General features: G+C 38.1%; 1 protein-coding gene and 1 long non-coding RNA gene across 4 annotated transcripts in view; one reads left to right on the forward strand and one right to left on the reverse strand.

Moving 5' to 3' along the window:
• LOC127514174 (uncharacterized) lies at positions 1 to 12,197 on the forward strand. Its single transcript, XR_007930577.1, has 3 exons — positions 1 to 142; positions 6,817 to 6,960; positions 10,757 to 12,197. It is a non-coding gene; the product is annotated as an uncharacterized LOC127514174 (long non-coding RNA).
• Positions 8,330 to 14,647, reverse strand: part of chchd6b (coiled-coil-helix-coiled-coil-helix domain containing 6b) — a 27,384-nt gene continuing 21,066 nt past the window's right edge. For 2 of the 3 annotated variants that reach the window (XM_051896702.1, XM_051896700.1), the window contains one exon: positions 8,330 to 8,500. In XM_051896702.1, the coding sequence (XP_051752662.1) occupies positions 8,477 to 8,500 (24 nt within the window). In that variant the 3' untranslated portion in view covers positions 8,330 to 8,476. Of the gene's footprint in view, positions 8,501 to 9,677; positions 9,714 to 14,647 lie in introns of those variants that run through there. The other variant, XM_051896701.1, reaches the window with a different exon arrangement.

A 14,647-nucleotide genomic window follows, 5' to 3' on the forward strand; every position in this document is an offset into this window, starting at 1 on the left:
AGGAAGAATTAGCGCTGCAAGCTGTTTTCTCAGTGATCTGTTCTGAAAAACCCCTGAAAAAGGAAAAAACAAAGAATATGGGTGAAAGAATGGATCAGCACACACAGGCACCAGGGATTGTCTGTGCTAGAGAGAGTTGAAGGTGAGTAAAACATGTTTATATGTTGCTGCTGCCGTTTTTCTTCTGGTGACCTCAACCCATGCCTTGCTCTCTCATTGGCTGTAGTTCGTCGTGACACTTGACATCACAGGATGTCAAGTCGGCCGACAGCTCCAGATATTTATCATGCTAGTTATTTGTCAGGTGTCGGTGAGGCATTGGCGAGGCATCAGCAAGCCAATTTGATGCGTCGTTGAGTAGTTCACACATAAAGATTGGCGAGTGCTGATCACCCGCTGATTTGCCCCCGATCACCGCCGACCTGTCGGTGAGTTCGTTGACTTGCAAATCGGCTTAAAATCCTGTAGTGTGAACTTGGCATGAGTTGGTAACCCTACTGAAATTGCAGAGTGTATGCCCGCCTTGACTTAGAAGTGTGTTGAAACTCGCTGTTATGGTAAGGGGTGGGAAATTTCCCAAACATGCTCGAAGCGCTTGACCAATCACAGCACACTGGTCCAGCCGACCAATCAGAGCACACTGTGTTTTTCAGAAGGAGAGGCTTAATAGAGACGGAAACTAAACAGTGTTACTGACAGACTGGGAAGAGAGGAGCTGCAACAATGTCAAATATGCAAAATAATAATGAACATTCAAGCATGAAAACCTGTTCTAGTAGACCCCAAAAATCAAGACTTTGAAAAAGGCATAATATGGCCTCTTTAATAATCCTTCATAGCTCATAGTAGCTCTTCTAAGGCTCTTACCCAAGCAAGATGAGCCCTACCTGGGGTTCAGCTCTGAGAACGGCATCTGTTTACACCTGGAGGCGTGGAGATGATCCTCAAATAACTTTCTAAAGCGATAGAAGTGCAGTGGAGATCTGGTTTCTGTGTTTAACAGTCCTGAGGCAGTTTATTCAGGACCACAAAAGAGTCAGATAAATGCAAACACACGCCTGAGGTGAAATGATCAGTTATTACTGAAATAATCAAATATTGTGTGAATGAAGAAAACTCACAAATGCAAACATATTCTATAGCATGTTTTTGTGTTCTGTTACCTTACACCACACACTGCTGGGAGTCTCAGGTAAACCTGTTTTCCACGCTTCTCATCTCCCCAGAGCTCTTCATGTGAAATGACACTCAATCTCAAATGGTACCCTCAGGCCACCGTACAGCTACAGGAAGTGTTTTCACATATGTGTGCAATTTCACAAGTTTCTTTTCCTCAGCTATAATTGATGTATTTCTGTTTACTTGTATGTTTTGCAGCTTTGTCAAGCCAACAAACTTTTATGACATAGCAATCCCAAAAAAAATTCCACATTGATTGTTCTGGGTTCATTTTCCTAGGAAGGACTGGAGTTCAAGACCTTCATTGATTAGTGACATCACAGTAACCTATCGTTGACCTTTGACCTTATTACCTGCAGCCTTTGAACAATTACCAGCATTTGTAATAAGCATTTAACCTCATTTGTATTTGTGGTGAGAGAAGGACACACACACGCACACAAACACATTGTGTTACTGAATAGTTATGATTGGTTATAATAGGTGATGCCAGATGCTTTATAAAAATAAATAAAAATTGACAATTCACTTTCTGTCACCTTTATACATGCAGCATGTAGCAGATGCTTTTATCCAAAGCAACTTAAAAAAGAAGATCAAAAGCTCATGCATTCTGCTTATCTATTCACAAGATATGGATTAAGACATTTAACCAAAGTCTTATGGGTTTGGAATGATGTGTGTGAGTAAATGATGACAGAATTCTCATTTTAGGGTGATCTGTCCCTTTAACAATGTTTCTGTGATCTTTTGCCATTGATTGTGTGCTGAATTTAACAACTGCTAAAACACATACAGTGCTCAGCGTAAATGAGTACACTCCCTTTGAAAAGTAACATTTTAAACAATATCTCAATGAACACAAAAACAATTTCCAAAATGTTGATGAGACTAAGTTTAATATAACATCTGTTTAACTTATAACATGAAATTAAGGTTAATAATATAACTTAGATTACACATTTTTCAGTTTTACTCAAATTAGGGTGATGCAAAAATGAGTACGCCCCACAACAAAAACTACTATATCGAGTACTTTGTATGGCCTCCATGATTTTTAATGACAGCACCAAGTCTTCTAGGCATGGAATGAACAAGTTGGCGACATTTTGCAACATCTGTCTTTTTCCATTCTTCAAGAATGACCTCTTTTAGAGACTGGATGCTGGATGGAGAATGATGCTCAACTTCAGTATTCCCCATAGGTGTTCGTTTGGGTTCAGATCAGGAGACATACTTGGCCACTGAATCACTTTCACCATGTTCTTCTTCAGAAGTCCAACAGTGGCCTTAGATGTGTGTTTAGGATCATTGTCATGTTGGAAAAGTGTATGACGACCAAGGGCATGGAGTGATGGTAGCATCTTCTCTTTCAGTATAGAGCAGTACATCTGTGAATTCATGATGCCATCAATGAAATGCAGCTCCCCGACACCAGCAGCTCTCATGCAGCCCCACATAAGGACACTGCCACCACCATGTTTCACTGTAGGCACCATGCATTTTTCTTTGTATTCCTCACCTTTGCGACACCATACAGTTTTGAAGCCATCAGTTCCAAAAACATTTATCTTGGTCTCATCACTCCAAAGTATAGAGTCCCAGTAGTCTTCATCTTTGTCAGCATGGGCCCTGGCAAACTCTAGGCGGGCTTTTTTGTGCCTGGGCCTTAGGAGAGGCTTCTTGGACGACACCCATGCATGCCATTCTTCTGCAGTGTACGCCGTATTGTGTCACGGGAAATAGTCACCCCAGTTTGGCTTTCTACTTCTTTAGATAACTGCAGTGAACTTGCATGCTGATTTTCTTCAACCCTTCTCATTAGAAGACGCTCCTGTCGAAGTGTTAACTTCCGTGGACGACCTGGACGTCTCTATGTTTTGTGCAGTTCCATCTTTTTTACATTTTTGTACCGCTTTTGCTACTGTATTCTGACTGCTAAGTAAAGCTTTGCTGATCTTATTGTAGCCCTCACCTTTCTGGCGTAAAGAAATTATTTTCTTTCTCAGGTCTTGTGACATTTCTCTTCCATGTGGTGCCATTGCTGACAGCATGAAATGGGAAGGGGTTTTAACACCCTTTTATAGTCAACTGTCTGCTGGACACATGTGTAATGAATAATTAGACTCACCTGTGGTTGAATTCTTGTTAAATTAGACATTTGGAGTCTAAAGTTTAGCTTTGCTCCAGAGACTTTCAGTGGGGTGTACTCATTTTTGCATCACCCTAATTTGAGTAAAACTGAAAATTTTGTTCTCTAAGTTATATTATTAACCTTACTTTCATGTTATAAGTTAAACAGATGTTATATAAAACTTAGTCTTGTCAACATTTTGGACATTGTTTTTGTGTTCATTGAGATATTGTTTAAAATGTTACTTTTCAAAGGGGGTGTACACATTTACGCTAAGCACTGTATATGTATTTCTAAATTTTGATTTAATAGCATTTTACTTCTGAAATCGTCTCACTCATTCTTGAACCTGTTATTTGTATATATCTTGAGCAGAAACATTTCAAACTACATTTTAATGTTCCATTTTGCATCTTTATTTGAGCAGTGCTTCATAATTTATATAAAGTAAACTGTTAGTAAAATAAGATAATGACAGACCGACTATAATTTCCTAATCATAATGTTTGTTGGCATGAGAGTATGTTGCGGTTTGGCATCTGCATTATTATCTGGCAAACTGTGATTAAGGATGAAATTTACTGCAGATTACAGTTCAACGAGTCTCAAACTGTTTTCCTTCAGTCGTGCAACAGCCCGAACTATTCACCATCAAATACTCATTATTGCAAAGAGTTGGATTCAATTATTTGACATTATACTAAAGCAAGTAAACAGCATCATAATGAGAGCAGAACACGGAGCTCGATGGAAATTACGACAGAGAGGCTTTATTTTCATGAATATGCTTCCGCGAGTGTTAAATGAGCTGTGAAATGAGATTCCATCGCATACACACAGTGTTTAAAAAAGTGTTAAAGTGTTTAAAAGGAACACTGAAAGAAAGTAAAAAGCCAATCTCGTTTTTCAGGAGGAAATCTGGGATCATTACATTGACTTTTGGAAGACATCAGAGGAATTTGATTTTCTAATGGCATAATGAACACTGAGTGTGGATAAACATGCTTATATGCAAATGCAAGACACATACACTCGCACACACATACACACACTCGAGCACACACACCTTGCAGTGCCGCTGTCAACTCACACCAGAACTTCTAACAGAAGCTTATTGAGAGATTTACAGATTCACAGACACTCTGTCGCTGTGTGTGTGTGTGTGTGTGTGTGTGTGTGTAGTTCTGCAACAGCTCAATTTTTGCATTTTCTCATGGTTTGAAGGCATTTTGCACCTGTTGTGCAGAAACTTTCACTGAACTCATTTGCATTTATTCACTTTGCGTCTGTTTCTGAGCTTCAGGCTGTGAATGAAGTTCATTCTCTATTCAGTAACACAACACAAGTGTGCGAGGCATAAGAGCAAAACATTTTAATCAAAATCCCATATTAAATTAAATTAAAACCAGTTGAAATGACAATTTCCCTGATAATACTGAGAATAATAAACTTTTATTGCTCAAATGGTATTTTGGATGAGATAAACGGGGCATCCATCTATGATATATGAACATCTCCAGCAGAACATCTGTCTGTCTCAAATGACAGATATTACATCAACATGTTTAATCCAAATGACATTTAAATGCAGATACAGTCTATAAGATCAAGTGACATCAGTTACCTCTGAAGAAACTGATGCTGTGAATCAGTAATATATTCTCATATATAACTCATATGTTCATTGACTTCCATAATGAATAGCCTATGTAACAACAAACATGCTGCACTTGGTGATAACATGAATTTTATGACAACATAATGATGGTGAAAATCAATGAGTCTCTGATACTTTAGTTTCGTGTAGTCAGACCTTTGATGGCAGAAGGTCTGGACTCTATCGCAGCTTTCATTGGCCAAGGACCGCCCAAGAGGACGTTTGACAGGCATGTAACGCAACCAATCACATTTCGTCTTGTTCTGTGTCATGTTTAGGGGCATGAAAAAGTCGATGTCCCTACAATAGAGTGGTGTAGATATGACGTCACTTTGTAGGCCAACCCGGAAGTTAGTGGCGCACGGGTTCCCTCTATCGAAAGCCTATGCATTTTTTCCCACTTTTGGAAAATCGCAAAAAATAAGCTCTGTGTTTAACAAAGGGTTATGATACTTACACGTTTTGTCCATCAAGATAATTTTCACAGATGAACATAACTTTTATCAAGTTTGAAGCCTAAATGCAGTCGCCAGAAGTAAAAAGCTAAAGGTAGGCTATAAACGAACTACACCACGGTCGCTCGACTTCAACGTCACCATCACTAAGCTTCCGACAACTCTTTCAGTTTTTATCTAAAAACATTTTCCCAGCGCGTTTGAGTTAGAATAGTTTATAAGAGCACAATTATGAACATAATGAGGCTGTAAAAGCAGACTAAGCTTACCTTTTTGCCGTGATGACATTTAATGTCCCTGACTGCCTGTGTAGTCCCATTTAGCCACTTGCTAGCCGCCTTTTTCAAGACACATAACAGCTTAAAAAAATCACAAGTGGAGTAATACTGATGCATTTTATGTCGTAGAATAAAACGTGAAACTGTCTTGAGCTTGCGTTCACCACAGACCTTATTTCAGCCATTTAACCAAAATCCCATTCAAAAAACCCATTGACTTCAGGGCGATGGAACCGGAAGTGCTAAAATGCTAATTCACATCCGAATTTTGGCCTACAACGTGATGTCATACCTGCACCACTCTATAACAGACCGGCTTGCATCTAATAAATTATTCATTCAAGAACGTTGTGCAAGTTTACTGCAACAATGGAGCTGCTAACTTCACATACTTTTGAAAATCCAGCGTTTAGTTGATCCTGGTAAGCGCTTGTCACAGTTGCGAACATGGCGGCATTCTTCTTCCGCGAGGGGGTTTGGCGTCACGGCATTTGTTTCTAGGCCGTTAAAGAACGCGACACACGCGTCTCCTGGACATCCTGTAGAATGATGACAACTTCGAAACTCCTGAAGTGTTTCCAGATAAGTGTGCCATATGCATCATATGTTCAGCCAATGGTCTGTGGGCGTGACGTCTGACGCTGAGACTACTGATACTGTATATTTATATTCTCAGTGTTAATGTATATTATTCACATTAGTGGTCGCCAATCGCCATGACAGGTTTTTCAACACCTGATTTTTACCTCCATTTGTAAGTATAAGGTGTGGTATAATAACAGGGTTGAAATATTTAGTGTTAACAACTATGATTTTGTGCATCCATGATTTTCATCAGGCGTGAAACAAATGGCAGCATTTCCTGAGAAAGAGCCTGATCTGTTTTACTTGAGCTCAGTGTTTTTGACCCTTTATATCATATATTCTACTTCAAACAAGACATCAGTTTTATACTCTGGTATTATTTTAATATGGACTCAGCAAACATAATAAACCGCTGTGTTATTCAGTGTCAGAGATGCAGACGGCACACGTGTGAACTATATTTCTGTGGCCCGTCGTGTTTGAATCGATGTTTAACACTTTCTCTCTGATTCCCACATGGATGTTTAGTGATGGGAGATCAATACGGCACATCGAGAACACGAGATTCCATTTTCTGACCTGTTATCTTCATCCGTCTCCACCAGAGTTGCCATGACTACAACCAACAGGCCACCTTCCTCTCCTGAGCATCCGCTCCTCATAAAAACAAGTGTGAGTTTGAGATGAGCAATGCATGAAAATCCAGTCACATGCACTTGAATGGCATCTTGATAGAGATTTTATTGATCCCTGAGGGATCATTTACTCTGAAACAGACGCTGATTTCACCTCTCGCAGGATATGCATCTATTTCTGAACTTCATGAAACACTCAATTATCAAAGCACATGGATGTGTCACACTTCACTGGAGCTCTTAGATGCTTTTCTCAACTTACTGATGGAGAATCTCCAAAAATCAAACCTGTGTTTGTGCAGGTCAGAAAATTTCAAAGTATAAAAAGCAACCAAAGGAGGGAAAAACATTGCCAACTGCTCCATTTGTGCAAATCTAAATTGAAATGATGCAAAGATGGTTAAATGTTCTTTATGCCAATTATCGTAGATTAATATCACACTAATCTCACATAGCTGGACTTTCAAAGAGAGCTAGTCATTGGCTATGTTTCAATCCACCTATTTTTATGCAAATATTGGGATATCGCATTAAAAGCACTGGATGAAAACACCAAGATATGCATAAAAACCGATACGCTTAATTGAGGTGGATAATTTTTTTTTATCCTATAAAAAGACATGCACATAATCTATGATGAAACACATTTACTGAATAAATTACTTGATTTGCAACAATAAACTCAGATGACTTTGCCTCAGCAGTGGATGTGATTGGATAACTGGACTAATCAGCGGACCAATCGCATCACAGCATCTCAAATGTTGGTTTAGTGGTTCTGAAATGCCTGAGTCAAAGTCTGTCATCAGAATGGTTTGGTTTAATTCCCTCCCTCACACGATTGTCTTCCCAAACACCAGCATCCGAACGCAAGAGAACGTGATAAGTGTTTATTGCGTTTCATCTGCCGCTCTGAGACGCAAGTCATTTATGATGGAGGAAAAAAGAGTCACACTTTCTTCCCCGATTGGAGCAACTTAATTTTTATTAGATATTTTGCACCAATTTCCAAGGAAGTGACGATTTTGTTCTCTTGAACACATGGGATGGAAACGGTGCTATTCGCAATTTTTTATGCCATATTCCAATTTTGCGCACAAGTTCGCAAAATTCACAACTTTGGATGGAAACATAACTAATGACAGTGGAGAAAAGCACACAATTTCAAATCATGCACTGATGAAACATCTACTATAGTGAAATATTAGTGATTTATATGTTCCTTGCAAAAATGCATTTCCTCAGATTTCACAACAGCGAAGAAACATGCTTTTTGCCTCCATAATGTAGTTACATCATATTCATGTGCACAGACCTTCAGAAAATACAGTTTCAGACTGATCAACACTCTTCAAATTTACTGTTTGGAAAGCTAACAGAGCAATGAGAGACTGAAGAGATAAACAGAGTGCTGAAGAGACTTTATTTGCTCACAGTAAATGAAGATCAGCTCAACAAACCAACACAATCCTGATACCACAGACACACACACGCATTCACACACACAAATGAATCTGGATGGACGTCTTCTCACGCTGCATCAACCATCCTCTTCATCCGTGATTCACCAACATGTTCTGCAGAGAATGAACAAACCGACATGTCAACAAGTGCTTATTTCCATAATAAACGTCCTTCATCAATTCAAGCGTTCATGTGTCCCTCACCGCTTCTAGCTTTAGTTTGTTACCCTATAACCAGCACATGCTCAAGTCAAACTCTCCCACGCATGCACACACACACACACACACACACACACACACACACACACACACACAGAGACACACACAGAGACACACACTCACACATGCACTCACACGTTTTCACAATATTAGTGAGGTCCTCACATAGACGCAGTGGTTTCTATATGATGATGATATTTGCACACAGACCTGCTGAAATCAGATTTAAAACAAAACTCGATTCGGTTTATTATTTTTATTAAATTATTTTTGAGTCTTTCAAACAGTGAAGAGCTCTTTAAAAGTCACTTTTCAATATGTTTCACTATATTTGTGAGGACATTTTAAAAAAAAATTCACCAAAGACTATAGATATAGAAACACAGTTTGCTCCTATTACCTGTGAATGGGAGAAACTGCAACGCGCAATATGGTGGAATACGTCCCGCCTTCTAAGTAAAAGAGCCAATCGCTGATTGATAAAGTCATTGCCTCACTGCGGCTGCCGTTAGAAGCTCCGGTTCCCATAGAAACCTGAGACACGCGCTTAGGACTGCACATGCGCATTGGCTGGTCTACCCTGAAAAATAAGCTTTTTTAAAGCTATTTGAGTAGAAGAAACAACATTTATGGGGCAGTTCATTTCAGATTTTGTTGCTGATTTGAAATATGTTATTTAATTGTAAGTTCACCAAGCAGTTCATGAGATTTCAGGATTCCCCCATTCAAATAGATAGGACTTGGTCTTGAATGCCGGAAATAGCTGCCCGGAGGCGTTCAGACATTCCTTGAAAGTAGGGAGACCAGACGTCCCGTTTTTCCCGGGACAGTCCCGTATTTCAGCTCTATTTTTAGTGTCCTGACTTATTAAGAAAAAATCATGTTTTGTCCCATATTTCATCTTTCCTAAAATTTCATTATGAATATGTGATCATAGAACTAGTAGTAGTAAGTGTTCTGTCACAAGAACAGTCCAATCAATTTGTCGTAGAACAAAATTACCATCCAATCACAATTAGTTATTGATCAACTTGCCGTTAGTGAAGGCGGGATAGGCGGAATCGTGCCCCCAGTTCTCTCAGACCGCGCGCGATCAGTTCTCCTTGCCCTGAATGGTCAAATGCACACATAGTTGTCAAAATATCCATCATGTGGAGTATCTCCACGTAAATACAGTCTGTTATGGCTTAAGTGGACGTAAACAGGTGGGTGAAAATCGGATATGTGTATATTATGCAGTATATTATGCTGCCTTCACGTGCTCTTGGAATTATCGTAAATATGACTTTCCTAGGTAAAAATTCCACATGAATGCCCTCCCATTTCGAAATTTGAATGCGATGAGCTTGTAATCACAACTTCAGAAGTGGGAATTATCAAATTACCGATAGCACGTGAAAGCAGCATTACATCCATGATTTCGGTCTTAAAGGGACAGTAGCCTAATTAAATATTTGTCTGTCATTAATGTTAATCAAACAACAAAAGGTGTTAAATAGATGTATACATGTTAAATAAACCTACTGTATCTGTATCTCTATCTTATTTGTCGTGTTGTTTGTAATTTGTTTGTAAATTTCTTATATAGGCTATATGTGTGTGTGTGTGTATATATATATATATATATATATATATATTATGAAATAAAATTGCTCATATCATGGTCATGTTGCCCAACTCTTGCTCACCCGTCCCGTATTCCACCATGAGAAATCTGGTCACCCTGCTTGAAAGGGACTTTGATTTAACCCTTGCAAGTATGTAAACAAACTGTCTTAGTGTATTTAGAACACTATTGATTCTAAATAAACATTAATATAAGTATTTATAATGAAAAAATCTACTACTCAAAAGACTAAATTCAGTTGTTAATGTCTCTTATACTGGGACCATGGTTTAGTTTAGTCAGCAGTTTTTTGCATTTAAGTTTTTGTTTTTTCTGGTTTCACACCAAAGTAGCATTTGTTATTTTACTGTATTACTTAAATGAATTTAATGCTATTACATTACTTTATCATGAAAATAATGTCAAATGTTCATGATAAAGTAATACTATAGATTTACATTTCACTATATATATTTTACCATTCAGAGAACAGACAATATTCACAATACAGCAGCATATGATACGTGTCCTTTTTTTGTCAGTAGACGTTGTAACAAAGCTGCACATCTTCAATCCTCAACGCAGATGACACGCGGCCTTCAGCCCGACAACACCGAGCCAAAAAGGCCACAGCTGGAACGAGGCGTCCCAATCAAGCCAAAGGAGCGTAAAATGAAGATGCCAGCCTGAGCTGAGGAGCGCCGCGGGCATCACAAACCACTAAGCAGCTTCCTCCTGTCCCTGACGTGCAGATTGTGCTGAAGATTAATGAGTCGGCCGGCGGCTTCATCAGTGAGCAGCTTCACCTTCTGACTCTCTGAACAAGCACACGAGTCAAAGCTCACGCTGAAGACCTGCTGCCTCACTTTATTATGACACACAGCACCCTGCAGCCATCTGAATGGCCGACCGTCATTACAGTCCTGGACAGATGATGGGTCTCACTTAAAGACACACGACAAGGCTCAAAAAATAATAGACACTTTATACAGTATGACGACGGAAATGATTCAACTGATTATCGTTTTATAACAGATATATCTGATCAGATATCAGTAGACAAGTCTGCTATATGTTATTCTGCCTTCACGTGCTATCGGAAATTTGATAATTCCCACTTCTGAAGTCGTGATTACAAGCTCATTGCATTCAAGTTTCGAAATGGGAGGGCATTCATGTGCAATTTTTACCTAGAAAACTCGTATTTATGATAATTCCGAGAGCATGTGAAGGCAGCATTATTTACAAATGAGAGTGACTTATGAATGTATGTCTGTGTGTGTGTGTGTGTGTGTGTGTGTGTATGTATATATATATATATATATATATATATATATATACTGTATTTATACAACAGTTCTTTCTGGTTCTGATTGGCTGAGAGGTCTTTCCAGCCATGCGATATTCTACCAGTATCGCCACGGGAACCGTTTCACCGTTTGAATCACTCACAGCGAGTGTCATGGCGGACGAGCAAACCCACCATATTTTTGTAGATTTTTTTTTTTATATATTTATGAGTTTTATGATATATTTTTGAGTTTTTTAGGCAAGAATATAGTTGCTTAGACCTCAGATATGTGATTTATATGTAAACATAGCGCCTATTTGAAAATTTGTTTAGACGATTTCGGAGATGCGAGCTCCAGGCCGTCAGCAACCGTTCAGCGCTCATGTACCGGCAGAGAACAGCTTCATCTCGGCCAGTCCTTCAGGAATTTGCCGCTGGCTCTTATGTAGATAGTGTTTAAACATGAGGTATAATTCATTTTGGGTATATCAAACAGGCAATCTTTGGTCTTATTAATTTATTACTTGTTCCAGAGCTAATACATTTGCTTTAATGGCTATATTAAGTTTCATAACTTTATATTTACATTGAAATTAAATCCTGTAATGTTACTAACTAGAGCGCTGCTTTTGTACGTTTCTGAACTGTTTGCTTGTATTTATTTCCTATTTTACTTCTTATACTGTTATAATGACTCTTGTTGTTTCCGTTGTTTTAACTTTAAACATCTTACGAGACGCAACTGACAAATGCATTGACTACAGCTGTCATGGGAATGTCTTAAATGTTAAAAGGACAAAGACAAAAGATATCGCTTTCCTCAGCAGACATTCAAACTGATTTTTTGAATATAAGATTGACCTGAAGAATATCAGCTAGATGCAGGTAATACACTCGCTATCTGTCTCTCGTAATACTCTACATATTACAGTGAGTTTCAATGAAGTGATTCAACATTCCTTCATCACTAGTTCTAATGTGACGTTTTAGAATTAGTAACGGAGGCTTGGGCTCAACTGTTAAACTGTCAATTTGAGATTTGAATCCGTGGCGGAAGAAAGTAGTTCCTCACAAAAGAGGGTTTTTAAAGACACTCCGTTGTTGTTCTTATTTATTTACACACTTGTGCCGTCGAACTGCTGTATAAAAGCAACATCAGACGAGTAAGCCGTGCGATATGGCTGTATATCAGCTGATATACAGCCATATCACACGGCTACTTGTGTGATATTGCTCATATATATATATATATATATATACACACACACACACACATCAGCATATTAGAATGATTTCTGAAGGATCATGTGACACTGAAGACTGGAGTAATGATGCTGAAAATTCAGTTAAAATGACATTTTAACATTCACATAGAAAACATTTATTTTATAGTATTTTATAAATAGTAATTTATTATATATATATATATATCTCATAAAATTTTGTACAAAAGCACTAAATATATATATATAAAGGTATATATTTAATATATAATATATAATGTATTGTTCATGTTAAGAATCGAATCTTCTTTTAGTTTGTGTCCATCAAGTTCCAAATTAACACAATAATCTAACACGATTTCATTTTAAATCAAATCAAATGTGATTCTTTCATTTGTAAATTACTGAAATAATATTTTTTAGAAATAAACTATTTACTGTATTTATGGCATTAATTTATTGCATTTCCAACTATGCTATGATATATACCATTAGTATCACATAAAATTACTGATATATTCAACTTGTTTTTCAAAGCAAAGCATTTGACAAAAAATTTGTTGGGTCTGAAAACTGTCTGAGACACACAGTTACAGATTCAGATATTTAAAAAGAAGTAAGAGTAAGAAAGACTCATATACAGGACTTGGTAGACAGGAAGAGGTGAAACAGAATGACAATACAAAGATACTTGATTCATGTGGCACTTCTCATCCAGTACAGTTTGTGAAATCATCCAATATGAAATCCTGGAATATCCAGAATGAGGTTTAGTGTGAAAGCCTTACGAATATGACAGTCAGGGGACATCTACTGTCTGCTAGAGATATAAACACGATACCACAATCATCATGGTCAGAAGGAAACAATGTCTGTCAGCTTCATTATCTGCATCAATCACACAGACAGTCTTATAACTGCAGGACGGCACATGAGAAATGTCAGAAGCATTCATGATCTCAGGATCGTCTTGACATGCGTTTCTTTCATTATCAGCGCTCTTTCAATCAGCCAGCGGAGCGAGTTCTCGAACGTGGCATTAAACTTGGCTGATCTGCTCCAAAACACCTGGACAGGAAGATCCTGAAGTCGTTCACTATACTGTGATACATAGATGTTCTCAGTTGGAGATATCAGGATATGAAAGTGACCTCTTGTTTGAGGCAGAATATCATATGATTCGTAAGGGACAATGGGTGACGGGACGCAAGAATCGTTTTATGTCGTATAGTGTGCAATAGTGGATGATTAATTTCACATCTGTGATGTTGACTAATAGGAGCACAGAAGCTCTTCCGTATACAGCTTTCAAACATGGCAAAATGAAAGAGAGACGATAGTATTGGTGCTTCTAGGTGGAATTATGTGATGGAGGAAAAGGTTCATAGAGCTATGGCAACAATACTCCTGCCTTTATGATGTTTCCTCAAGGGACGACCACAACAGAGTGAAAAAAGATAAAGTAGTTTCTTTAGCCATTGTTTGTTTACAGTCTTGTTTCCGGAAGTCAGTCACTAGTTCTTCCTTCTCGATGACATCTCACACATGGTTAAAGAAGGCAAGCGATGATTGGTCGGGAAGCAACGTGTAGTCTTACATGTTTCTTGTCCATCAAAAATCATTAGGATATTAAGTAAAATCATGTTCCATGAAGACATTTGATAAATTTCCTACTGTAAATATAATTAAAAAATTATTTTTGTAAGTAGATACGCATTGCTAAGGACTTCATTTGGACAACTTTAAAGGCGATTTTCTCAATATTTTGATTTTTTTGCACCCTCAGATTCCATATTTTCAAATAGTTCTATCTCGACCAAATATTGTCCTATCCTAACAAACCATACCATCAATGGATTTGATATTCAGCTTTCTGATGATAAATCTCGATTTCAAAAAATTGACCCTTATGACTGGTTTTG

The sequence above is a fragment of the Ctenopharyngodon idella genome, chromosome 6 (genome assembly GCF_019924925.1).
Source record: "Ctenopharyngodon idella isolate HZGC_01 chromosome 6, HZGC01, whole genome shotgun sequence".
NCBI classification, from domain to species: domain Eukaryota; kingdom Metazoa; phylum Chordata; class Actinopteri; order Cypriniformes; family Xenocyprididae; genus Ctenopharyngodon; species Ctenopharyngodon idella.